The sequence below is a fragment of the Syzygium oleosum genome, unplaced genomic scaffold (genome assembly GCF_021117445.2).
Source record: "Syzygium oleosum isolate NSW1041296 unplaced genomic scaffold, Sole_v2.1 Sole_v2.13, whole genome shotgun sequence".
In the NCBI taxonomy this organism is placed as follows: Eukaryota; Viridiplantae; Streptophyta; class Magnoliopsida; order Myrtales; family Myrtaceae; genus Syzygium; species Syzygium oleosum.
The window spans coordinates 4,360,369-4,387,173 of record NW_026607497.1 but is presented as its reverse complement, the minus strand read 5'-3'; the positions used below and the strand labels follow the sequence as shown (position 1 = coordinate 4,387,173).

The window sequence follows — 26,805 nt, the reverse complement described above, 5'->3', positions numbered from 1 at the left end:
CTTGTTCGGGAACTTGGGCTCCAGCAGGAAGACAATTCGGTTGTCTTTTGTGACAATCAGAGTGCTATATACTTGATTAGAAATCAAGCATATCATGAGAGGACTAAGCACATCGATGTCAGGTACCACTTTATTCGAGAGGCAGTTGCCGAGAGAAATATGACGGTAAAGAAAATTGGCACAGCTGACAATCCTGCTGATATGTTGACCAAGCCAGTCCCCGCCAACAAGTTTAAGCATTGCTTGAACTTGATTGGCATGCTTGGTTGAGTTTGCCCCTTGTGGGGCTTTGGTGGCGAGGTAAATGACAGTTCGACATTTGTTTTTGAAGTGGATATGTTCTTTCGTTGCAGCCCTTGTTTCCTACACCGAGTTAGCTCACGTAGGCTTAGGGATGCCCAGAGAATGTGTTCGGCTTCTTGATTGTTTTATTTTGGGAAATTCAAGCCAAGGTGGAGATTTGTTAAATATGCCTTGAATTTTATGTACTCGGTCCGGTTCATCACCCGACCCCACATATTTTTTGTGCGACCCAAAAGTGGAGAAAAATTGAGATTTGGTTCGTGACGCGGAGGGTTGGGCCGATAGGCCCTATTTATACCGCGGCTAGGTTTTCTCATTGGTACCGAGAGAGAATTTTGTTTTCGGAGAGTTTTGTGAGCCGTGAGCTTTTGTTGTTATTTCGACTTCTGAAAAATGTACTCTCTTTGATTATAGTGGAATCTTGTCTTGCCTCGCCCGTGGATATAGATCACCTTGTGATCGAATCACGTAAATCCCTGTGTTCTGTATTTGTTTTTCCGCTTCTGTTTCCAACAATTGGCACCAAAAAAAGGTTTAGGACTAAATTGGCACAAATGCAATAGATTTAGAGAACTTTTCTGACACTTTCCCCAGGAAAAACCACAGTGCCGAATTAGACAATTTCTTCATTATCAGTATTTGCATAAAAAATTACAAGTTGTAGCATTACCACTACAAAAGATATTGCCCCAATATCTAGCGGGAATTTAGGGTATGCATTACATGTATGCCATTAATAGTAAAACCTTTGAACTTTAATATTATTTTTCTCTATGAGACTTCACAACTCCATCAATCTCTCACTCGGAGGTTGATCTTCAAACAACAGTGGTCTTTTATAGTTTTCACTTGTCTTCATAACGCAAAGTATCCGCCCCCCTCATCACTAACCATGGAGGCTAACTGAGGCAATGCATGTTGAATTGTAAGTGTTCGTATGTGCAAAATAAAGTTGTTCGACAAACTTGAAGTCACGTTCTGACGAGTAATCCGAATGTCGACGAATGATCCGAGCCCAACGAATTCACGTTGTGTCCTTAAGACAATTTGTCCCCTCTACCGGTACCCAAGGTTGTTAAACAATTGTCTCCCAGGATAGAACGGATCGCCTTTCTAAAGAAGCGATACTTCTTCAAAGGAAATATTCGAATGCAACTTCGCAGAATAATCGCACAATGATGAAGAAAATGCAGCAGAATGCCGTGCGGAAACAAATGAAAAATGTGTAGAGAGTGTCGGGAAAAAAGTCTCGCGGGAAAATAAGAATGCCACGAAGAGTCACAAGACCGAACAGAACAGTCCAGTTACAGAAGGCGAAAATGAAGATTCACGAGCAATGAAGCGATTTTTTGTTCGGTCCGTAAACAGTCGCGAGCACTCGCTTGAACCGAAGCAGTTTTTCGTTCGGTTTGTGAACAGTCGCGAGCAACGTTTCGGGCGAACCGAACCTCACGAACAGACATGTTTGTTTGTCCAAAAAAAATAATTAATTAATTTCTAACAAAACGTGTTTGTTCGGGAAAAAAATAAAAACCGATAGAGAATGGACCCGAGCCCGAGCCGAGCCGAGCCAGCCGGACGGACGGCGGCGGCGGCGCGCGCACGGGGGGACCGACCTAGCTTGGCGTAGGTCCTCTCCCTTCCACAAAAGTGGGGTACCCCTTGGGGCCCAAACCCATTTGAGAGGCTCATCTAAATAAACCATCTCCCATCACAACTTCTATTCAATGTGAAACTATTTCCATCCACACTTCTCATTCACAATTTATGGATTTTGGACACTAAAATCCCAATAATCCCCTACATGAATGAGAAGTTCAGATATCATGACACTTCGTGTATGCATGGGATGTAATGTGCGATTATTCCATGAGAGAACGTTGCATTGGGATAAGTAGTCTGAGACTTTGAACTTTCCCTAGTGAAACCTATTGGACTTACTTGGTCAATCAGTAGACTTGATGTCTTTGAACTATCGACCTTCGGTGTAAGTCAAGACAATAGAAATCACACAATTATCTTTCAAACAAAGTTGGTTCTCACTGTTGTGTTCGTTTTGGCCATGAACACCGCCTGGTTTCATGAGTGCTTTGAAGAATTTGGCCTTTCAAATTCTTCATAGAAGCGGCCCTCACTTCACACTCACATAGATGATTTCTGATTGTGTGGTATATTACATACCCGAATCAGAATCATTAAAAGCTTACACTTAACCTCCACATATTAGTACCGTCTCCATACGGGAATGAGTAAGAGTTGACGGTACACTACTCCGCCTGCATAACTTGATTGTCCTTTTGAACCTAGATCTTGGGATCTCCAGTCAACTAGGTAGGATTTCCGCTATGATGACTCATTTTATAGGCCTTAAACCCATTCCCCTTGATGTTTTTACAACCAACTCTCTAGTTAGGCCTTTTGTTAATGGATCCGCAACATTATCTTTTGACTTCACATAGTCAATCGTGATAATTCCACTAGAGAGTAGTTGTCTTATAGTATCGTGTCTTCGACGTATATGTAGGGACTTTCCGTTATACATGACATTCCTTACCCTGCCTAGTGCCGCTTGACTATCACAATGAATACACACAGCTGGCATTGGTTTAGATCAATTAGGAATGTCTTCTAGGAAATTTCGAAGCCACTCAGCTTCTTCACCGGCCTTATCCAAAGCAATGAATTCTGCTTCCATAGTAGACCTTGTAATACAAGTTTGTTTGGATGACTTCCAAGACACTGCTTCCTCACCAAGTATAAACACATACCCACTTGTGGATTTTGTGTCTCTTGTGCCGGTTATCCAATTTGCATCACAGTATCCTTCAAGTAGCGCTGGATACTCTGTGTAGTGCAAAGCATAATTTTAAGTGTACTTTAAATAGCCCAATACACGTTTCATAGCTTTCCAATGATTTTCATTTGGACTAATTGTAAATCGACTTAGCTTGCTCACAGCACAAGCTATGTCTGACCTAGTACAGTTCATGACATACATTAGACTGCCTAGTACACTAGCATACTCATTTTGAGTTTTGCTTTCACCAGTATTCTTTGAAAGATGTAAATTAACATCTATTAGAGTCTTTACTGGTACAATGTCTAGATTCTTGCACTTTCCAAGAATCATCTCAATATAATGGGACTGTAATAGAGCTAATCCTCCAGATGTCTTATGGATTTTAATTCCTAAAATAACATCTGCAATTCCCATATCTTTCATATCAAATTTACTTGGGAGCATTCGTTTGGGCGTATTGACAACCGCACTATCTCTACCCATTATAAGCATGTCATCTACATACAAGCACAAAATAGCAAAACCATTATGAGTGTTCTTAACATATACACATTTATCACACTCATTAATCTTAAAACCATTCGCCAACATGACTTAGTCGAATTTAGCATGCCATTATTTTGATGCTTGTTTCAATCCATAGAGGGACTTGATAAGCCGACATACTTTCTTCTCTTGTCCTGGAACAATGAACTCTACGGGTTGTTCCAAATATATTTCTTCTTCCAAATCCCCGTTTAAGAAAGCCGTTTTAACATCCATTTGATGGATTTCAAGCCTATACACCGCTGCTATGGCAATTAGCATCCTTATAGATGTAATTCTAGTAACAAGTGAATAAGTGTCAAAATAATCAAGGTCTTCTTGTTGCTTGTATCCTTTTACCACAAGCCTAGCTTTATACTTATCAATAGTACCATCCGCTTTCATTTTCCTCTTGAAAATTCACTTACATTGTAGTGGTTTATTACCAGGAGGAAGTTCAACCAATTCCCATATATGGTTTGACAAGATGGATTCAACTTCACTATTGATAGCTTCTTTCCAGAACGGGGCTTCTGGGATGTTACAGCCTCTTTAAAGGTCCGAGACTCATTCTCTAACAAATATGTTAGAAAATCATTTCCAAAGGACTTAGAAGTTCTTTGTCTTTTACTACGTCTAGGTTCATCCTCTATAGGATCGCTTTTAGGTGTAGTATCCCGAGGCCTCTTATCATTGTTAATTGGCTCATATACTATGTTATACGGAAATATATTTTCAAAGGACGAAGCGTCCTTTGACTCAATGATCGTATTAACATGTATATCGGGGACCTCAGACTTATGAACCAGAAATCGATATGCATTACTATTAATAGCATATCTAATAAAGACACAATCAACGAATTTCGGTCCTATTTTAACCTTTTTAGGTTTAGGAGTTGCAACCTTAGCTAAGCACCCCCACACATTGAGATATTTCAAATTAGGCGTTCTGCCTTTCCACTTCTCATGGGGAGTTTGTTGTGTCTTTCTGTGGAGTACTCTATTCAAAATAAAATTCGCCGTCAAAACAGCTTCCCCCCACAAATTTTGTGGTAAACCGGAACTATTCAATAATGCATTTATTGTTTCCTTTAAAGACCGGTTTTCCTTTCCGCCACTCCATTAGCTTGTGGCGCATAAGGAGGAGTAGTTTGGTGAATAATACCAAACTCAGAACAAATTTCTTTAAAAGGAAATTCATATTCACCTCCTCTGTCACTTCTTATCATCTTAATTTTCTTATTTAACTGAGTTTCAACTTCGGACTTATAAGTTCTAAAAGCATTCACAGCCTCATCTTTGCTACTAAGCAAATAAACATAGTAATACCTCGAGCAGTCATCTATAAACGTTATAAAATACTTCTTACCACCTCTTGACGGTATTGCTTTTAAATCACAAATGTCTGTGTGTATTAAATCTAAAGGTTCTGTGATTCTATTATCTATAGAATGAAAAGGAGGCTTAAAATTTTTTGATTCAACACATACTTGGCATTTTTCACTTGGACAGTCGAATTTTGGCAATAATCCCATGTTCATTAATTTCTTTATTGACTTATAATTAACATGTCCTAGTCTAGCATGCCATAAATTAGGAGACTCAAGCACATAAGCAGAAACAACTTTATTCATAACATCATTGGGTACAACAGTCATTACATTCAACTCGAATAGACCATCACTAAGGTAACCCTTTCCTACATACATCTCATTTTTGAAGAGTACAAACTTATCAGATACAAACACCAACTTGAAACCATTCTTGCTAAGAAGAGATCCGGACACTAAATTCTTGCGTATGTCTAGCACATTGTTTAATGTCACAACTTTCCCAGATATCATCTTTAAAGCAACCTTTCCAATACCTTCAACCTTAGAAGTTGATGAATTACCCATGTAGAGTTTTTCATCACCTTCCATAGGCGTGTATGATGAGAACATAGATTTATTGGCGTATATATGACGAGTTGCTCCAGTATCAATCCATTATTCTTTGGGATTTCCCACTATGTTGCACTTGGATATCATAGCAGTAAGATTGATATCATCAATACCATTGGAAATCTGTTCCACCACATTCGCCTGAGTCATCTTTCTTTTCTTGGCTCTACAGTCTTTGGCACGATGTCCAGACTTTCCGCAATTGTAGCATTTGCCAATGAATTTTTTCAGGCCTTGGATGGATCCCTGTCCATAGTTTTTCCTCTTCTTGTTGGTTTTTTATCCTTCTTCAACAACGTTGGCCCTTGAGACCACCAGATTGCTGCTAACTTTCTTCTCGGAATTCCTATTGTCTTCCTCTATCCTCAATCGAACAATTAAGTCTTCAAGTGATAATTCATTTCTCTTGTGTTTGAGATAATTCTTGAAATCTTTCCAAGACGGTGGTAACTTTTTAATGAAAGCAGCCACTTGAAATGATTCACTAATCATCATACCTTCAACATGAATGTCATGTGTGATCACTTGAAGTTCTTGAACTTGACTTAAGACGGTTTTAGAATCTACCATCTTGAAGTCCAGAAATTTGCCGACAATGAATTTCTTCAACCCAGCATCTTCTGTTTTGTATTTCTTGTCCAAACTTTCCCACAACTCATTAGCCATTTTTAACGGACTATAAACGTTGTAGAGGGAATTGTCCAGACCATTGAGGATATATTTGCGACACAGGAAGTCAGAATGCTTCCATACATCTACAGCACCAACCTTTTCCTTGTTTGTCTCTCCTTCATCCAACTTCGGTGCATCCTCCATGAGGAACCTTGCCAAGTTCAAAGTAGTGAGATAGAATAACATCTTCTATTGCCATCTCTTGAAGTCAGCCCCATTGAACTTTTCTGGCTTCTCTCCATCAGTCGGAACAGACGCAATAGGCGTCATTGATGTTGTAACCATTTCTGAAGTCACGAAGACAGAAATGATTGAGAAATACAATTATACAAACACAATAAAAATTGTCTTAAGATTGTTGAATTGTAAGTGTTCGTATGTGCAAAATAAAGTTGTTCGACAAACCTGAAGTCACGTTCTAACGAGTAATCCGAATGTCGACGAATGATTCGAGCCCAACGAATTCACGTTGTGTCCTTAAGACAATTTGTCCCCTCTACCGGTACCCAAGGTTGTTAAACAATTGTCTCCCAGGATAGAACGGATCACCTTTCCAAAGAAGCGGTACTTCTTCAAAGGAAATATTCGAACGCAACTTCGCAGAATAATCGCACAATGATGAAGAAAATGCAGCAAAATGTCGTGCGGAAACAAATGAAAAATGTGTAGAGAGTGTCGGGAAAAAAGTCTCGCGGGAAAATAAGAATGCCACGAAGAGTCACAAGACCGAACAGAACAGTCCAGTTATAGAAGGCGAAATGAAGATTCACGAGCAATGAAGCGATTTTTTGTTCGGTCCGTAAACAGTCGCGAGCACTCGCTTGAACCGAAGCAGTTTTTCGTTCGGTTTGTGAACAGTCACGAGCAACGTTTCGGGCGAATCGAACTTCACGAACAAACATGTTTGTTTGTCCAAAAAAAATAATTAATTAATTTCTAACAAAACGTGTCTGTTCGGGAAAAAATAAAAATCGATAGAGAATGGACCTGGGCCCGAGCCGAGCCGAGCCAGCCGAATAGCGGCGGCGGGGGGACCGACCTAGCTTGGCGTAGGTCCTCTCCCTTCCACAAAAGTGAGGTACCCCTTGGGGTCCAAACCCATTTGAGAAGCTCATCTAAATAAACCATCTCCCATCACAACTTCTATCCAATGTTGGACTATTTCCATCCACACTTCTCATTCACAATTTATGGATTTTGGACACTAAAATCCCAACAATGCATAGCCTTAGTTTCTCAGTAGTGACAATATTTGTTAACATATATGCTGGATTTTCTGCACCGACAATCTTCTTCAATGACAATGAACTTCCCGGGTAAATATTACTGGTAGCATTTGCCCAAATCTAGCCTTCTTGGATCCTTCGGTTTATAATTTCTGTCGGTACCCAAAAAGGGACAGGAAATAGCGGCTGGATAACGTCCGTTTGTTGGCATTTCTACAGTCGCTCTAAGATTAACGCAAATAACAATTTGAGATTATATTAACTGACGATACACTTTCTTCTGATAGACAAAGCCCTGCAACAGAACATCTTTAAAAGCAACGATGTTTCTTAACCCAAGTATCCCCAAACACTGAAACGCTTTTTGACAATTGACAACCTGTAGTACGTAATCTTACTGTCTGAAAAGAAATTTCTTCCAATTTGTATTGTTTGTTTTGCTTAAACATCGACGGCAGCCAGTTGCTGGACGTCCATTGGGTATGTGTACTGTGGTGAACCATGGAAGACTTTGTCTATCAATATGCGGACCGCTGCTTCTGTGGGATGGACAGGATCCCAAAACACATGGTCTCGCCGGTTAGGGCAGTACTGTGAAATCGGTAAGCATGGAACTATTGCGTTCAGGTTACCGAGACCGCAACAAGCCGCTTTTACCTCTGTAAAACCTGAAGAAATAGTACAGATAGTCATTAGTTGATACGTCTAAAGATCGGACTGATATATAGAAGATTCGAAAGGTCTGATTAAACATGAGTCCCTCCTGAAGTCCTACCATAAGCAGATGGATTCTGGACAAAGTTTTTCACGACGGTGTAGGTGTCCAAGTAACTGTAGCTTATGTCGTTGAGCTCGGACTTCAGTCCCTTCAACATCGCCAGGAGCGCCATGTTATACATGCGCGACCAGGAATTCGTGTCCTCATTGCATGAGGCCGTTTTGTTCTGGTTCCTCTGTGACGGACAGCATCCGATCGGTGACAGCCCCGCGAACACGAACTTGCGCGCATCATGATTGTGGAGATGCTACCACAGGAATTCAGAGTTTCCAAAAAATTATCAGAAGAACACACCTTGGCAGTCAATAATGAACACGTAACAAACTAGTTCACCTAAAACATCGTGTTAGGCCGGTTTTACGGAGTGTGGGTACCTTTAACTGATCCTTCAGCGAAGAAGCCATGAGGACGACGTATTGCTGCGGTGTGTGCTGCTTGCGAAGATCAGAGGATCTGGAGTAGTCGAGGATGTCGTTGCTTCCGATGGCTATGACGAAAAGGGACTTGGCTACATACTTCTTTGCACCCGACGATCCCATGTGTTGAACCAGGTTTTCATGCACCGCGATGTAGTATTCCACTTGCTTGGTCAAAGTTATATATTGTTGCTGTACAAATGATCGAGTTCAATATGCAGATCGGCGGGGATAGCTCAGTTGGGAGAGCGTCAGACTGAAGATCTGAAGGTCGCGTGTTCGATCCACGCTCACCGCACTCCACATCTTTTCATTTTGCTTTTGATCCCCTTAGTTTTTTTTTTCTTTTGGGGTTTTCTCAACGTGTTTGACTGCAAATAGAACAGGGACTACATGCTCAAAATGAAGCACAAACATCGTCTCTTATTTTCTCAAAGAAAATGATTAGACATATGGGTTTTAGTAGAAACCATGAAATCGGTGTCATGACATATTTCTTCTTAGTTTGACCCATTAAATGAGGCCACCGCCCGTCAGCGGTCGCATGTTACTTAAAGTTAGGACCAAAAGTTTGCTTCAAAGTGCTTACATAATAAGGTAAAATTTGATTTTGAAAAGTCAAAAGACGAATTTTGTTACTTGCGTATTTCTCATCAGTGTCGTCAAATATGCCAGAACCTTAGGAGGCGAAGCTAACACCGGTTAGGAAGGGCGACGAAGAATTGCTCTTGCTGGTCGCATGTTGTAGCTACCCATTAATTTTTTCTAGTTGAACACAACTTAGGAAGATTTCATTTGTACCGAATTAAAGTAATTTAGGACGATGAGTTCGTTTTGAACCGCTTACAATGGTCAAGTTTGATTGCGAAAAGTCAAAAGACGGTTTCTGTTACTTACGTATTTCCCATAGGTGCCATCAAAGATGCCAGCACCTCCGGAGGCGAAGCTAACACCGTTTAGGAAGGGCGACGAAGAATAGCTCTCGCCGACGGAGATGAGTGCAAGATACGGTGGCGACGTCGGCAAGCGCAACTTCTCAGCTGCCCAAAAAGTTCATAACAGTCGGTCAATCACGGCGCGTACAGGCATTCAATATTTTTGTATCCTTTTCTCTTCGCTCTACGTGTGAAGAAAAGGCGATAATCTTGCCATTGGATCAAAAGTAGCCAGTTCCCCCGCAATAGTTCAGTAGATGTTTACGTAGAAATAGCAAGGCAACAGTAGGCGAAGATTGCAAAAAAGGGGAAGATATATATCGTTTTTAACATTAAAGGGGCGAAGTTGATTCGCTTTCCAAAGGGGCGTGTCCTTATCACATTTATGTAGCTACATAGCCATGACAACGAAATGAGACCGCGGAAACTTAAAGTGCGGCGGATCTTTATTACAGTAAATGCTCTCTACATCAACTTTATGTCATTACATCACATGCCAATCAGAGCCAAAGCTTCATAAGTTTTCAAGATGTCAGTTGAAAATAAGAATGTGAAAAAAAGAGAATTGGGTAATATTAGTATATTTCAATATATGAAAAAAATTATATGGAGAGCTTATTTATAAGTTTTATGAGATGACTATCTAAAGTAATAAGATAAACACAATACTAAATAAGATCAATTAATGATATGCACTATCAAAGAAAATATATGCATAATCCTGAGAGATATGCAAAATCAGGTAAATATCCTAATATCACTAACAATGTCGATCCTCAAACGCAAGATGAGTTGGAACAAATCAACTTGAGTTTGAAAAATAATCCGAACAGTGTCCCAAAATCTTCAATCAACATGAAATCAGACAGAAAACCAGCACTGCACAACGTCAAGCATGGTGGATCGGTGGTGCAACTGCGCCTAGAGTGCATGTGTTGGTTCTGGGTTGCATGTGCTGGTTCTAGGCTTTCGTTGACGATGAGATTTCATTATGCAGTATGACGGCAGTGAATCTAATGGTGGTGTCGACTTCTCGTTGTGAAAAGTCGAGAATCAGAGTTATTGGAGCGGAGCAACATGTATCATTTGCGGTCGACTTTGCTGTTGGGACAGTAACTTAAATGCAACCGATACGATTGGCGTGGTTACAGAAAGAATGGCTGGCATGGTTACAGCAGGGGATGTTATGAGAATGAGGCACTCGGATGAACACTGTCGAGCAGGGTTGTGCACCCAGTGCACTAGGTTGCCTCAGGAAAAGAGATTATGATATCAAGTTGAAAATAAGAATGCGGAAGAGAGAATTCGGTATATTAGTATATTTCGATATATGGAAAAAATTACAGGTAGAGCCTGTTTACAAGCATTCATTATTTTTGTATCCTTTTCTCTTCGCTCTACTTGTGAAGAAAAGGCGATAAATCTTGCCATTGGATCAAAAGTAGCCAGTTCCCCCGCAATAGTTCAGTAGATGTTTACGTAGAAATAGCAAGGCAACAGTAGGCGAAGATTGCAAAAAAGGGGAAGATATATATCGTTTTTAACATTAAAGGGGCGAAGTTGATTCGCTTTCCAAAGGGGCGTGTCCTTATCACATTTATGTAGCTACATAGCCAAGACAACGAAATGAGACCGCGGAAACTTAAAGTGCGGCGGATCTTTATTACAGTAAATGCTCTCTACATCAACTTTATATCATTACATCACATGCCAATCAGAGCCAAAGCTTCATAAGTTTTCAAGATGTCAGTTAAAAATAAGAATGCGAAAAAAAGAATTGGGTAATATTAGTATATTTCAATATATGGAAAAGACTATATGGAGAGCTTATTTATAGGCTTTATGAGATGGCTATCTAAAGTAATAAGATAAACATTATACCAAATAAGATCAATTAATGATATGCACTATCAAAGAAGATATATACATAATCCTGAGAGATATGCAAAATCAGGTAAATATCCTAATATCACTAACAATGTCGATCCTCAAACGCAAGATGAGTTGGAACAAATCAACTTGAGTTTGAAAAATAATCCGAACAGTGTCCCAAAATCTTCAATCGACATGAAATTAGACAGAAAACCATCACTGCACAACGTCTAGCATGGTGGATCGGTGGTGCAATTGCGCCTAGAGTGCATGTGTTGGTTCCAGGCTTTCGTTGACAATGAGATTTCAATATGTAGTATGACGGCGGTGAATCTAATGGTGGTGTCGGCTTTTCGTTGTGAAAAGTCGAGAATCAAAGTTATTGGAGCCGAGCATCATGTGTCATTTGCGGTCGACGTTGCTGTTGGGACAGTAACTTAAACGCTGTTGATATGTTTGGCATGGTTACAGAAAGAATGGCTGGCATGATTACAACAGGGGAATGTTATGAGAATGAGGCACTCGGATGAACACTGTCAAGCGGGGTTGTGCACTCGGTGCACTAGGTTGCCTCAGGAAAAGAGGCTATGATATCAAGTTGAAAATAAGAATGCGGAAGAGAGAATTGGGTAATATTAGTATATTTCGATATATGAAAAAGACTACATGTAGAGCCTATTTATAGGCTTTATGAGATGACTAACTAAGGTATTAAGATAAACACAATATCAAATATAATCAACCAAAGATATGCACTATCAAAAAAGATAAATGCATAATCCCGAGAGATGTGCAAAATTAAGTAAATATCCTAATATCACTTACAATGTCAATCCTCAAATTGGGGAACGGATATACTTGTCTATACATGGGAGGGTCGAATAGATATCGCACTGAGATTATGTGATAAGGCCAAGTGAGGGAGGGTGGATCGAACAATAGATATACGACTCTCGACAGAAGACGAAAATGAACGAAGAATCGAAGCATATGCAGAGTGATGCCGATGAATGTAGAAGTTTGTGCGTACCGATAAAATCCGCGGTGTTCTTGCCGTTGCTGAACCTTCCAGTGGGCTTCTTGGTTGGGAAATCCACGCCGTAGGGCGGTAAGTCGGCTCTTGTTATCGAGATCGGCAAGTAGTCGTTGTTGCCCACGTCCACAAGCGAGTCTCCGAACACGAAAAGCGCGGGCACCATCTGTCCCTCCGCGCAACTCAACCTCAACAAAACAAGAAACACGACCCAGAAACCTCTCACTGCACAAACACAATTAGAAGCCATTTTCATGTCCTCTCTCTCTCTCTCTCTCTCTCTCTCTCTCTCTGAGATGTCTGTGCAATGCGTGATATGTGAAGCAAACGAGGTGACTGGCTTTTATAGACGGAGGATGGAGATAGGCTTTGTACGTGTGATAACAGGACCATGTTCCTTTTTTGTGACAAGAACAGCAGAGTAGAGTAGGAGTTCCATAATTTTCGTACGACATTCATTGAGTAACATAACTATTTTTTTTTGCTCATTTAAGTACCACATCAGAGTAAAATCGATCTTTTGAGTGCCACTTTTGACGGATCATCCTATGTGGATTTTTTATATTTTTTTAAAAAAATTGAAATTGTTTTATTTTTTAGTTTTCTTTATTTTTTTTTTGTGTGCCAGCCACAAAAGCCTCGCTCTCGACCGGTGGGGCCGCGAAGGCTTTGGGTGAGGCCATCGCCGGCTGTGGGCGAGGGCCTTCGCGGCGAGGCCGCGATGGCCTCACCCAAGGCCATAGTAGCCTCACCGACTGTGGGCGAGGTCGCAACGGCCTCGCCCAGGGCCTTGGCAACCTCGCCGGCCGTGGGCAAGGCTGTAAAGGCCCTCGCCAGATTTGGACGAGACCGGCGGCGAATTTTCTGGCAAGGCAAATTGTCGATAGCACTTAAGTGATCGATTTTTCAAGTTTGTGGCACTTAAGTGATCGATTTTTCAAATTCGTTGCACTTAAACAAGCGAAAAAAATTACAAAAATTATCCACGTCGGCGCCGGCGGTGCCACATAGGACGACCGGTGTTCACGTTGGATTTTCCGCAGAGGCAAATTGCTAATGGCACTTAAGTGATTGATTTTTCAAATTTATAACACTTAAGTGAGCGAAAAAAAGTTATGGTATTCAAATAAGCACCGTTCGAAAGTTATGGTACCCATGTTATTTTTATCTCTTTTTAATTTTCCTGTTTTTTGGAGACAGGGGAGTGGACCGGGAATGGGGATAACTCAGCGAGAACGGCAAATTAGCAAAGAGGTTTCCGTCCCAAACAAATATGCCATCTTTGTTACTTGGCTCTTGTCGTTGAAGACGACAATTTATTGTTTTTGACGATTGTTTACTATTTTTTTTTCCATTGCGCGCAGCTTTTTCAGTTCTCGTTTTCCGTTCAATAATGCCAGTCTTGACTCCCAATTTGGACTGGACATTGATTCCGTTGTAGGGGCTATCGGGAAAAAACTAAAAGTATTACCTTAGTAGGAGTTGAACAAATCGATCTAGAATATGGAATTTCGTGTTCATGCTCTTGCTAGTTATTCAAATTCGATGTTCATACTCTTGCGAGTATATATGTATTTGGACTATAATATTGGAAGGTTGCATGTTCTTGTGCATGTATAATGAGTATTTTTTGGGAAAATTACCAAAAAAAAGTCTCAAACATATTGCACATGTGCCAATTTAGTCATAAACATTTCAATTTAGCCAATTTTAATCATAAACCTTTTTTACGATTTGACAATGTAGTCATTCTGCCCAATTTAGGTAGGAAATCACTGACGCGAACGTCGCCGTCCCACGTAGCATCTACGGCGTTGACATGGACATTTTTGTGATTTTTTAAAAATTTTCTGAATTTTTTTTATATTTTATATTTTCTTTTGTCTTTTTTTTTTACTATGTCTAGCAAGGATCGTCGGGCCTTTGCCCCTTACGAATTTTTTGTACAAAAGTATGAATTTTTGTCCAAAAATATGCTTTACTATCTCATATTTATAAGGTACAAGAATAATTGAAAATCATCATTTACATTGGAGAAACAAAACGAAAATATGGGCAAAAAATAGATACTATTATCCAATCAATCATAAACTTATGATTGGAATGTCAATTCAGTTATAAACTTTCCTAAATTTGCCATATTAATCCTAAATCATTGACCCATAACTCAGAAGATTTTTTCCGGGGAGTGAAAGTGTAAAGACGAGAGTAGGCGTGGGAAGTATCAGGACAAAAGTTAAACTTATCCGAATCAAACTCTAGGAACCGCCGAAGGAATTGCTTGAAAGAGGAAATGTTCTTGGAATAGGCAAAGGAGAACGGCTAAGTAATCGACAACAATCCGAATCGGGAAAATATGGCTGGCGATCTAATTCCTCATGCTGAGGCAGAACATGGATTTGATCCGAGAAAAAGGATGGAAAATATTGAGCAATCCAGGCTTGGAGAAGCCAAAACGAGCCAAAAAAAGGTCCCCGTTCCTTTAGACCGCGTGGCTGAAGAAGCATGGGTGTCACCTCTATACAGGGCAGCGAGGGTAAGGCCCAAAGCAATTGGCGTAACTTCGGCAGGAGAAGAGCTGCCCTGATGCAAGATGTTATTGGAAATAACCAGCCTGTTGATCGACTGTGCAATGAGAACATATCAGCACAAGATCAGCAGTACAAGGTATGGGACTCAGCACAATCAGTTTCCACAATTGCACAGATAACTCCTCTGCTTTTTCACACATTATTATATATCTGTTTGCAAATCCAGAAGGCGGTAGACAAGATGCTGGCATTTGATTCCCTCAATGGTGAGCTCAAAGCATTCTTCAAAGACATATTTCCTTCATAATCCCAATTTTCCTTTTATCATTAATTAGAGTTACTTCTAGTTTGCATGACTGGACTAGTAAAAAATGTCTCCTTTTGATGTGCCCTCTCGAAAGTTTAAGTAGAGAGACCATGAAAATTGAGGAAGCGTAAGTTGGCCTTCCATCTACTGGTCATTGCCCATTCACGTTGCAAAATTTTCGGTCCTACTATGAACTTCCAGGGTAAATGTAACTGGTAGTATTTGCCCAAATCTAGCCTTTTCGGATCCTTCGGTTTATACTTTCTGTCTGTACCCAGAAAGGTCATCCGTTTGTTGGCATTTTTACAGTTAGCTCTGAGATTATTGCAAATACCACTTTGAGATTATATTAACTGTCGATGCTCTTTCTTCTGATATACAAAGCCCGGCAACAGAATGACATCTTTAAAAGCAACGATTATTATTAACCCAAGTATCCCCAAACACTGAATCTCTTTTTGACGATTGACAACATGTATGTAATCCTACTGTCTGAAAAGAAAATTTTTCTTCCAATTTGAATTGTTTGTTTTGCTTAAGTTTCAACGGTGGCCAGTTGCTGGACGTCCACTGGGTATGTGTACTGTGGTGAACCATGGAAGGCTATGTCTATGAACATGCGGTTTGTTTCTTCTGTGGGATGGACAAGATCCCAAAACACATGGTCTCGCCGGTAGGAGCAGTACTGCGAAATGGGTAAGCATGGAATTATTGCAATTGGGTTAACGAGACCGCAACAGGCATCTTTTACCTCCGTAAAACCTGAGGAAATAGTAGAGAGTCATTAGTTGACAGGTCTAGGATCGCACTGATATACAGAAGATTCAAAAGGTCTCACGAGTCCCACTCGAAGTCCTACCATAAGCAGATGGATTCTGGATGAATTTTTGAACGACGTTGTAGATATCCAAGTAACTGTAGCTTATATCGTTGAGTTCGGACTTCAATCCCTTCACCATCGCTAGGAGTGCCTCGTTATACATGCGCGACCAGGAATTCGTATCCTCCTTGCATCCGTCCGTTTTGTTCTGGTTCCTCTGTAACGGACAGCATCCGATCGGCGGGAGCCCTGCGAACACGAACTTGCGCGCGCCGTTACTGTAGAGACGCTGCCACAGGAATTCGAGTTTCCCGAAAAAAAAAATCAAAAAACGTGCCTTGGTAGTCGATAATAATGCACACGTAACAAACAAGCTCACCTAAAAACATAGTGTTAGTTAGACTGATTTTGAAGGAATGTAGTAGGTACCTTTAACTGATCCTTCAGCGAAGAAGCCATGAGGTCGACGTATTGCTGCGGCGTCTGCTGCTTCCGGAGATCGGAGGATCTGGAGTAAGTGAAGATTTCATTGCTTCCGATGACGATGAGGAAGAGGGACTTGGCTACGTGCTTCTGTGCACCAGACGATCCCATGTGTTGCACCAGGTTTTGGTGCACCGCGAGGTAGTATTCCACTTGCTTGGTCAAAGGTATCGATTGATGCTATAAACAGATCAAGATTAACTCCGAACAAGACCAGAGACTTGCATGCTCAAAATGAAACAGAAACATCGTCTTATTTTCCTTTGAAAAAGAGAAGCGATTAGATATAGGGGTTTTAGTATGAATCGCGAAATCGGTGTCGAGCATATATCTTCCTAGCTTGACACATTAAATGAGGCCACTACCCATCGGCAGTCTCATGTTGTCGCCACCCATTATCACTCGGTAGGATTGGTCTCATATCAAATGCTAATAAGGAAAATTTGGATTTGTACCGAATTAAAACAATATAGAATGAAGAGTTTGCCACGACACGCTTAAATGATGAGGATCAAATTCGATTGCAAAAAATCAGAAGACGATTTCCGTTACTTACAAGTATCTCATCAGTGCCATCAAAGATGCCAGCACCTGCGGAGGCGAAGCTGACGCCGGTCAGGAAGGGCGATGAAGAATTGCTCTCGCTGGAGTTGGAGATGAGGGCCAGATACGGCGGCGACGTCGGCAAGCCCAACTTCTCAGCTGCCCAAAAAGGTCATGACAATCAGTCAATCACGACACATACAGGCGTTCCCTATCTTTGTGTCCTTCTCTCGTCGCTCTACGTATGAAGCAAAAGCAAAAACCTAGCCATTGGATCTTAACTAGACAGTTCCCAGCAATGGTTCAGTAGATGTTAACGTAAAAATAGCAAGGCAACAAGTAAGCGAAGATTGCAAAAAAAGGGGAAGATATCTATCGTTCTTAACATTAAATGGCCTTACATCAACTTTCTTTATAGTTGAAATGATAATATGCGGATTGGTATATGCACCGTCAAAAAAGATATATGCAAAATACGTAGAATCAAGTAGATATTTTAATATCCCTAATTTATGATGACTTGACATGTCAATCCGTGCCCAACTTCGTAACTTTTCAAGATTTCAATCCTCAAATTGAGGAACGCTACTTGTCTACGGGCGTGGGAGGGTCAAATCAATATGATTATGCGATAAGGCCAAGTGAGGGAGGGTGGATGGAATGATAGATATACGACTCTCGACATAGGACGATGAGCGAAGAACTCAAGCGTGTGCAGATTGATGCCGATGAATGTAGAAGTCATGCGTACCGATAAAATCCGCGGCGTTCTTGCCGTTGCTGAACCTTCCGGTGGGCTTTTTGGTGGGGAAATCCACGCCGTAGGGCGGGAAGTTGGCTCTCGCTATCGAGATCGGCAAGTAGTCGTTGTTGCCCACGTCCACGAGCGAGTCCCCGAACACGAAAAGCGCGGGCACCATCTGTCCCGCCGAGCAGCTCAACCTCAACAACACAAGAAACACGACCCAGAAACCTCTCACCGCACGAACACCATTAGAAGCCATTTTCATGTCCTCCCTCCCTCTCTGTCTCTCTCTCTCTGAGACGTCTGTGCAGTGCGTGACATGTGAAGCAAACAACGGGTTGATGGGTTTATATAGACGGAGGGAATGAGGTTGACGATGGAGCGAGTGGCGTGAGAGCAGGATTTATTTCCCTTTATTCGGAGAACGGTGGAGAGGACCGGGAAGGGAATGAATCAGCGAGAACAGCAAATTAGCAGAGGGTGTTCTGTCCGTATAACTGACATGCCATCTTTGTTATTTGGCTCTTGTCTTTGAAGACGGCTCTTCTTCTTCTTCTTTTTTCGTTTGTTTTGATTGGACAGATTGTTTATTATGTTTTTTTTTTCCATTGCGTGCAGCCTTTACGGGTCTCATCCAATAATGCATGTCTTGTTTTTTCTAAAAGCTTAAACCCTTATATAAAACGGCTGTTATATAAAAGCGTTTATTTGTTATCATATAAAATTTTATGAGATTATTATTAATTATTTTAAAAATTTAAATTAAATATTTTATCAATCTTGACTCTCAATTTAAATTTTGTTGACACTTATATTTTGAAATTTCATTTAATAATTCATTGCATAGGAAATTATGGACCGGCCCCTAAATAAAAAGAATAATTTAAATTGTATAGTTTTCAGGAGTATTTTGCATTATATGACAAACTCATAGAAATTACGTTGGACTGACGACGGGTGGACTTAATTAAAGGTTCTGAGGTGGACTTAATTAAAGGTTCTGAGGCATTGAGCTTAATTTTAACAAGCACGTAATAAGATTAGGGAAGAAGAAACCTAGCTCTACACTATAAATGTAGACTTTTAAGTCTTCACATTTAAGGGGAGGGCCATAGAAAGTAGGATTCGCGGGCACGAAAAGAGAACTCACGTTCTCCACAGTGAAGGACAGTGAGAATAAGACAAGAAAGAGGAAAAAGTGGGGAAGTTCAGAAAAGAAGAAGAAGAGAGTGTCTTCTTTCTCCTTCTTCTTTGCACCTTCACAGACACGAGGCGGCTCGTGCACGTCCAGTCATCATCCGCCGAGGCATCCGGCGAGATCGCCGGCTCCCTTACGCTCGTCGATCTCCATGGTCTTGGTAAGCCAACGTGACGTTTGCGGCTCGCTTGCTCCGCCTCGACGCCGAGGGGTCCTGCGGTTTGGCCGGCGAATCAGAGTTCCTTCGCCACACCACGAGCCGCCCGCAGCGAGCTCTTGAACCAGTCCGAGGCGTGTCCCGCCGAACAGCCCGCCCCGAGAAGCTGCTCCGAGATCCATTCCCTGACGAAGCTGCTCCCATCCGCGAGCTCCTTGGCAAACTTCGAGAAGCCGTTGCACTCTTGCCATTGACTGCACCTGCTGTCCCATGACCGAGAGGCTCCCGCACCTGCACCTGCACCGTCGTCGCCTGATCCTTACACCGTCATTGACAATCTTTGCAGCTCTTTCTGTTTTTGCAGGTGTCCTGAAGCACCCCTGTTGATCACCGAGAGCAACCACACCGCGGCGGTTTCCTCCTCGCAAACGCTACAAGTCCCCACCATCGGCTCATCCTTGGCCGAGATTATCACCGAGACCCTACCGTCGAGCACCACTCACCGAGCCATCTCCGAGCACCTCGACATCGGTAGCCGAGAAGCTCTCACCCTCGTCCATCCTTGAACTGCCATGCGCCAGACCCGAGAGTCCTTGGTCATGAGCTCCACCACCGCGGGCAGCCTTCCTTGCCATGACCCGCGAGACATCCACCACCGGCCATCACCACCGTGAACGCTGGCCCCGTCCAAGCAGTCCATTTACCAGTTCAAATTTGGCAACATTATTCTTAGGTAAAATCTTATTCGAATCAATTTGAATATTTTATTGTTGTGCTAGACATTATCAATTAGGATTTATTTCCTAATCCGCACCGAGACATATATAGGTTAGTTTTTATATTATGATGAAAGAAAACCTTAAAAACTTGACTGCTTTAGTGTGTTCAATTGCTTTGTTTTCTCGCAATTTGTTTGCTTTGTTTATTGGTTGTTATTTTTAATGATTGCGTATCCGCATGATCATCCCCTGTATGTTAGTGTCTAAGTTAAAATCAATCCAACCTACCTGCTTAAATTTTTTTTAGAAATAAATGAAATGATACCAAATTTTTTTAGAAATAAATGAAATGATACCAAAAGGGCATTGGAGTAATCTAGCGTAAACAAGTCATTGTTTAATCTCTGGTTAGTAAAAGTAAAGTAATTCTTCTAAACTTTACTTGGTTTTGAATTGACCTATAAAAAGTAGATTAGTGGCGACTCTTAAATGCAAAATGATTTGCATGTTAAGAACTTGAACCAAATTGCGAATTGGTATGAGTTTGAGAGGTCTCGAGTTAGATTTAGGCTTAGTAATCCATTAGCCAACTCCTAGGTGGTGCACCTTCGGGAGGGTCGCAACAGACTTAACAACGAATTCATCGTCGGGGCTTTTGGATAAAAACTAAGTATTATCTTCATGGCAGTAAAAAAGATCGCTCTAGCATATGGAATCTAATGTTCATGCTCTTGCTAGTTATTTATATATTATGGTTAGTCAATTCGATGTTGATATTCCTGCGCGTATATATGTATATGAAGTATAATATTGGAAGGTTGTGTATTCTTGTGCATGTATAATGAGTATTTTTCGCATGCTTGATTAATCTTTAGAGGAGCTATGCCACGATAATAGTGTGTTAGGGCTAACACAATGACCAAAGTCCAATAATATGCATTACTATCTCATATTTATAAGGTACAAGAATGATCGAAATTCATTATGTATTTGAAGAGAGAAATAAAATGAAAATATGGGCAAAAAGTAGATATTATTACCTAATCAGTCATAAACCCATTGTATGGATGTCAATTCGGTTATAAACATTTCAATTTTTCAAATGTAGTCCGTTTGACCAATGTTCATGGAAAAGTTGTTGACGTGGCGATCCAGTTATCGACGGCCATTCTACATGGCACACCACCACGTCGACGATTTCTAGCTAGAAGGACTACAATGGAATTTCGCGCAAATGTGTAAAATTATATTGACAAAGTTTGAAAGTTTATGACCAAATTGATATATGTATAATAGGTTTAGTACTAATTGGACAACTTCCCTAACAAAAAATCATTCTTCAACTACAGTGCCATATCATATAGGTAACAATATTTGAATGTGTTGAAGTTTATCGTGTAAACTTTATAAATTATATCATTGCTTTCTATCTTTTGAATGTGTGGACACCCAAAAATGACCAACTTTTGATTATTATCAACAAGTAACAAACCGAATGTGATAAAAATAGTTTGGTGGGAACAATCGACAACTCGCTGATGAGAAGTTGATTGACAAAGTCATTGACAAATGCCCTCATGAAGACTTGAGAAGTTGATCAACAAACTTATCAACGGTAAGCAATCAACACAAACCCTTTCAAAGTTAGGAAGGAAAAAACCAGGAAAAATGTCAAAAAAGTCCTAAACTTATTGCATTAGTACCAATTTAGTCATAAACCTTTTTTTGGTGCCAATGCAGTGCTAAACCTTTTGTCTTTATACAAATTCAGTTCTTTTGGCTAATTTTGGCCGGATTTTGCTGACGTAGACGCCGGCTGGCTTACATGGCACCGTCAACGATGACGTGGATAAATTTAATAATATTTTAATATTTTTCGAAAATTTTTTATTTTTTTTTCTTCCTCTTTCTTCTTCCTCCTCCCGGTCGCCGGGCCAAGGCCAGTGAGGGCGAGGCTCGTCTAATCGCTGGAGAGGCTCGCCTGCAACCTTGCGGCCACTAGCGAAGGCTCGAGCCCTCGTCGGATCTGGCGAGGTCGGGCCTCACCCATGGTCGGCAAGGGCGAGCCCTATCAGCCTAGCGCGAGGCTACCCTCGTGACCATTTGACCTCGCCGGATGGCCCTGAGGGCAGCCTCGCGCTGGGCTGCCGGGGCTTGCCCTCGTTGGATCCGATGAGTTCGTGGTTCGCCCAGATTCTGGCGAGGTTGAAGGCCGTTGGCGAGGGTGAGGTGAGCTTCGCCAGTGGCTGGGTGAGGCTTGCCATCGCTGTTGCTGGCGAGGGCGAGCCTCGCCAGTGGCCGGTGGGGCTCGCCAGAGGTTGGTGAGGGACCTAGCTAGCCCTGGCCTCTAGCCGGTCGCCAGTAAGAAGAAAGGCAAAGAAAAAAAAAAGAAAACGAAAGAAAAGAAAAGAAAAGAATAAATAAATAAAATAAATCGAAAAATATTAAAATATTATTAAAAGTTGTCCATGTCATCGCCGGCGGTGCCACGTAAGCCAACCGGTATCCACGTTAGCAAAATCCGGCCAAAATTAGCCGGAAGGACTAAATTGGTACAAAGACAAAAGATTTATGACTGAATTGGCACAAAAAAGGTTTAGGACTAAATTGGCACCAATGCAATAGGTTTGTGACTTTTCTGACACTTTTCCAGGGAAAAACCACAATGCCGAATTAGGCAATCTCTTCATTATCAGTATTTGTATAAAAAATTGCAAGTTTTAGTATTAGCACTACAAAAGATATTGCCCCAATATCTAGTGGGAATTTAGGGTATGCATTACATGTATGCCATTGATAGTAAAACCTTTGAGCTTTAATATTATTTTTCTCTATGAGACTTAACAACTCCATCAATCTCTCACTCGGAGGCTGATCTTCAAACAACAGTGGTCTTTTATAGTTTTCACTTGTCTTTATAACCCAAAGTATCCGCCCCCCTCATCACTAACCATGGAGGCTAACTGAGGCAATGCATAGCCTTAGTTTCTTAGTGGTGACAATATTTGTTAACATATATGCTGGATTTTCTGCACCAACAATCTTCTTCAATGACTATGAACTTCCCGGGTAAATATTCCTGGTAGCATTTGCCCAAATCTAGCCTTCTCGGATCCTTCGGTTTATAATTTCTGTCGGTACCCAAAAAGGGACAGGAAATAGCGGCTGGATAACGTCCGTTTGTTGGCATTTTTGCAGTTGCTCTGAGATTAACGCAAAGAACAATTTGAGATTATATTAACTGACGATACATTTTCTTCTGATATACAAAACCCTGCAACAGAACGACATCTTTAAAAGCAACGATTTTTCTTAACCCAAGTATCCCCAAACACTGAAACGCTTTTTGACAATTGACAACCTGTAGTATGTAATCTTACTGTCTGAAAAGAAATTTCTTCCAATTTGTGTTGTTTGTTTTGCTTAAACATCGACGGCGGCCAGTTGCTGGACGTCCATTGGGTATGTGTACTGTGGTGAACCATGGAATACTTTGTCTATCAATATGCGGGCCGCTGCTTCTGTGGGATGGTATAGATCCCAAAACACATGGTCTCGCCGGTTAGGGCAGTACTGTGAAATCGGTAAGCATGGAACTATTGCGTTCAGGTTACCGAGACCGCAACAAGCCGCTTTTACCTCTGTAAAACCTGACGAAATAGTACAGATAGTCATTATTTGATAGGTCTAAAGATCGGACTGATATACAGGAGATTCGAAAAGGTCTGATTAAATCATGAGTCCCACATGAAGTCCTACCATAAGCAGATGGATTCTGGACAAAGTTTTGCACGGCGGTGTAGGTGTCCAAGTAACTGTAGCTTATGTCGTTGAGCTCGGACTTCAATCCCTTCAACATCGCTAGGAGCGCCATGTTATACATGCGCGACCAGGAATTCGTGTCCTCCTTGCATGCGGCTGTTTTGTCCTGGTTCCTCTGTGACGGACAGCATCCAATCGGCGGGAGCCCCACGAACACGAACTTGCGTGCATCGTAATTGTGGAGACGCTGCCACAGGAATTCAGAGTTTCCAAAAAATTATCAGAAGAACACGCCTTGGTAGTCAATAATGAACACGTAACAAACTAGTTCACCTAAAACATCGTGTTAGGCCGGTTTCACGGAATGTAGGTACCTTTAACTGATCCTTCAGCGAAGAAGCCATGAGGCTGACGTATTGCTGCGGCGTGTGCTGCTTGCGGAGATTAGAGGATCCGGAGTAGCCCAAGATGTCGTTGGTTCCGATCACTACAACGAAAAGGGACTTGGCGACATGCTTCTTTGCACCCGACGATCCCAGGTGTTGAACCAGGTTTTCATGCACCGCGAGGTAGTATTCCACTTGCTTGGTCAAAGGTATCGATTGTTGCTGGAGAAATAATCGAGTCAAAGTTGCAAATTAGCGGGGATAGCTCAGTTGGGAGAGCGTCAGACTGAAGATCTGAAGGTCGCGTGTTCGATCCACGCTCACCGCACTATTTATTCACCTTTTCATTTTGCTTTTAATCCCCTTTATTTTATGTTTTTCTTTTGGGGTTTTCTCAACGTGTTTGACCGAAAACAGAACAGGAACTGCATGCTCAAAATGAAACACAAACATGGCCTTTTCTTTTCTCAAAGAAAAGCAATCAGATATATGGGTTTTAGTATAAATCCTGAAATCGGTGTCATGACATATTTCTTCTTAGTTTCGCCCATTAAATGAGGCCACCACCCATCGGCAGTCGCATGTTGCAACTACCCATTCGTTTTTTCAGGTGATTGGTCTTGAATCAAGCACTACTTAGGAAGATATGGTTTGTACCGAATTAAAGTAATTTAGAACGGAGAGTTCACCTCGAACCGCTTACATAATAAGGTCAAATTCAATTGCGCAAAGTGAAAAGACGGTTTCTGTTACTTACGTATCTCTCATCGGTGCCATCAAAGATGCCAGCACCTCCGGAGGCAAAGCTAACACCGGTTAGGAAGGGCGATGAAGAATAGCTCTCGCTGTAGTTGGAGATGAGGGCGAGATACGGCGGCGACGTCGGCAAGCCCAACTTCTCAGCTGCCCAAAAAGTCCATAACAGTTGGCCAATCACGATGCGTACAGGCATTCATTTTTTTGTATCCTTTTCTCTTTCGTTCTACGTACGAAAAAAAAGTAATAATCTAGCCATTGGACCTAAAGTAGCCAGTTCCCCAGCAATAGTTCAGTAGATGTTTACATAGAAATAGCAAGGAAACAGTAGGAGAAGATTGCAGATAAGGGGTAGATATCTATCGTTCTTAACAATTAAAGCGGTGAAGTTGATTCGTCTTCCGCAAGGGCGTGTCCTTATCACATTTATGCAGCCACATCTCTGTGACAACCAAATGAGACTGCGGAAACTTAAAGCGCGGCAGGTCTTTATTACGGTATATGCTCTCTACATCAACTTTATGTCACGACATGACATGCCAATCAGAGCCAAACCTTCATGAGTTGTCAATATGTCAATTGAAAATAAGAATGCGAAAGAGAGAATTGGATAATATTAGTATAATTTGATATGCGAAAAAGATTATAAGAGAGCCTATTTATAGATTTTTTGAGATGACTATTTAAGGTAATAAGATAAATACAAAATCAAATATAATCAATCAAGGATATGCACTATCAAAAGAGATGTATGCATAATCATGAGAGATATACAAAATCAGGTAAATATCATAATACCATTAATAATGTCGATCCTCAAATTGGGGAAGGGTCGAATCGACATCGCACCAAGATTATGTGATAAGGCCAAGTGAGGGAGGGTGGATCGAATAATAGATATACGCATCTCGACATAAGATGAAGATGAATGAAGAATCGAAGCATATGCAGAGTGATGCCGATGAATGGAGAAGTCTGTGTGTACCGAGAAAATCCGCGGAGTTCTTGCCATTGCTGAACCTTCCGGTGGGCTTCTTGGTGGGGAAATCTATGCCGTTGTGCGGGAAGTCTGCTTTCACTAACGAAACCGGCAAGTAGTTGTTGTTGCCCACGTCCACGAGCGAGTCCCCGAACACGAAAGCCGCCGGCACCCTCTGTCCCTCCGAGCAACCTAACCTCAACAAAACAAGAAACACGACCCAGAAACCACTCACGGCACAAACACAATTAGAAGCCATTTTCATGTCCTCTCTCTCTCTCTCTGATATGTCTGTGCAGTGTGTGATATGAGAAGCAAATGAGGTGACGTTCTTTGATGGACGGAGTATGGAGACAGGCTTGTACGTTGTGTGATAACAGGACTATCTTCCTTTTTTGTGATAAGAATATAACAGGAGTGTCATCGATCCCTCATTTGAGTGATATAATTTTTTTTTATTTACTTAAGTACCACGTCAGAGTAAAATTGATCGTTTAAGTGCCACTCTCGGCAAATCATCCTACATTGATTTTTTGCATTTTTCTAAAAAAATTGAATTTTTTCTTCTTTTTTTCTATGCTCTGAACACAAAAGCCTCGCCCTCGGCCAAGGTGTGAAGGCCCTTGCCAGATTTGGACAAGGCCGGTGGCAAATTTTCTAGCGAGGCAAATTGTCGATGGTATTTAAGTGATTGATTTTTCAAATTCGGGGAAATTACCAAAAAAGTCCTAAACTTATTCAATTCAGTCCTAAACCTTTTATTTTTTTGCCAATTCAGTCATAAACCTTTGCAATTGTGCCAATTCAGTCCATTCGGCTACTTTTGGCAAGTCGGCGCTGACGTGGATGCCTACCGATGCCGGCCGGCCGTCCAGCCGACGCTGACGTGACAATTTTTAAATTTTTTTTTTGAA

General features: G+C 41.4%; 3 protein-coding genes, 1 long non-coding RNA gene and 2 other non-coding genes across 6 annotated transcripts; 3 read left to right on the top strand and 3 right to left on the bottom strand.

Annotated features, from left to right (window-relative positions):
- Positions 1-7,707: 7,707 nt before the first annotated feature.
- On the bottom strand, positions 7,708-12,806 carry LOC115675144 (GDSL esterase/lipase At5g55050-like). The gene is made up of 5 exons (XM_030597754.2): positions 12,503-12,806; positions 9,563-9,705; positions 8,624-8,857; positions 8,247-8,496; positions 7,708-8,139 (listed from the first exon to the last, which is right to left on the bottom strand). Exons 1-5 carry the CDS (start codon positions 12,759-12,761, stop codon positions 7,913-7,915), a joined length of 1,113 nt encoding a protein of 370 aa, XP_030453614.2. The 5' UTR covers positions 12,762-12,806; the 3' UTR covers positions 7,708-7,912.
- Positions 8,891-8,963, top strand: TRNAF-GAA (transfer RNA phenylalanine (anticodon GAA)). The gene has a single exon. It is a non-coding gene; the product is annotated as a tRNA-Phe (tRNA).
- Positions 12,807-15,076: 2,270 nt separating the features above from the next.
- Positions 15,077-15,601, top strand: LOC130139624 (uncharacterized). Its single transcript, XR_008817724.1, has 2 exons — positions 15,077-15,172; positions 15,263-15,601. It is a non-coding gene; the product is annotated as an uncharacterized LOC130139624 (long non-coding RNA).
- A 144-nt stretch (positions 15,602-15,745) lies between these two features.
- LOC115675015 (GDSL esterase/lipase At5g55050-like) lies at positions 15,746-18,448 on the bottom strand. Its single transcript, XM_030597598.2, has 5 exons — positions 17,941-18,448; positions 17,203-17,348; positions 16,593-16,826; positions 16,203-16,452; positions 15,746-16,105 (listed from the first exon to the last, which is right to left on the bottom strand). The coding sequence occupies exons 1-5, from the start codon at positions 18,197-18,199 to the stop codon at positions 15,879-15,881; spliced, it is 1,116 nt and encodes a 371-aa protein (XP_030453458.1). The 5' UTR covers positions 18,200-18,448; the 3' UTR covers positions 15,746-15,878.
- Positions 18,449-23,196: 4,748 nt separating this feature from the next.
- On the bottom strand, positions 23,197-26,231 carry LOC115675145 (GDSL esterase/lipase At5g55050-like). The gene is made up of 5 exons (XM_030597755.2): positions 25,898-26,231; positions 24,914-25,059; positions 24,145-24,378; positions 23,768-24,017; positions 23,197-23,658 (listed from the first exon to the last, which is right to left on the bottom strand). The coding sequence occupies exons 1-5, from the start codon at positions 26,154-26,156 to the stop codon at positions 23,432-23,434; spliced, it is 1,116 nt and encodes a 371-aa protein (XP_030453615.2). The 5' UTR covers positions 26,157-26,231; the 3' UTR covers positions 23,197-23,431.
- Positions 24,412-24,484, top strand: TRNAF-GAA (transfer RNA phenylalanine (anticodon GAA)). Its single transcript has one exon. It is a non-coding gene; the product is annotated as a tRNA-Phe (tRNA).
- Positions 26,232-26,805: the final 574 nt, after the last annotated feature.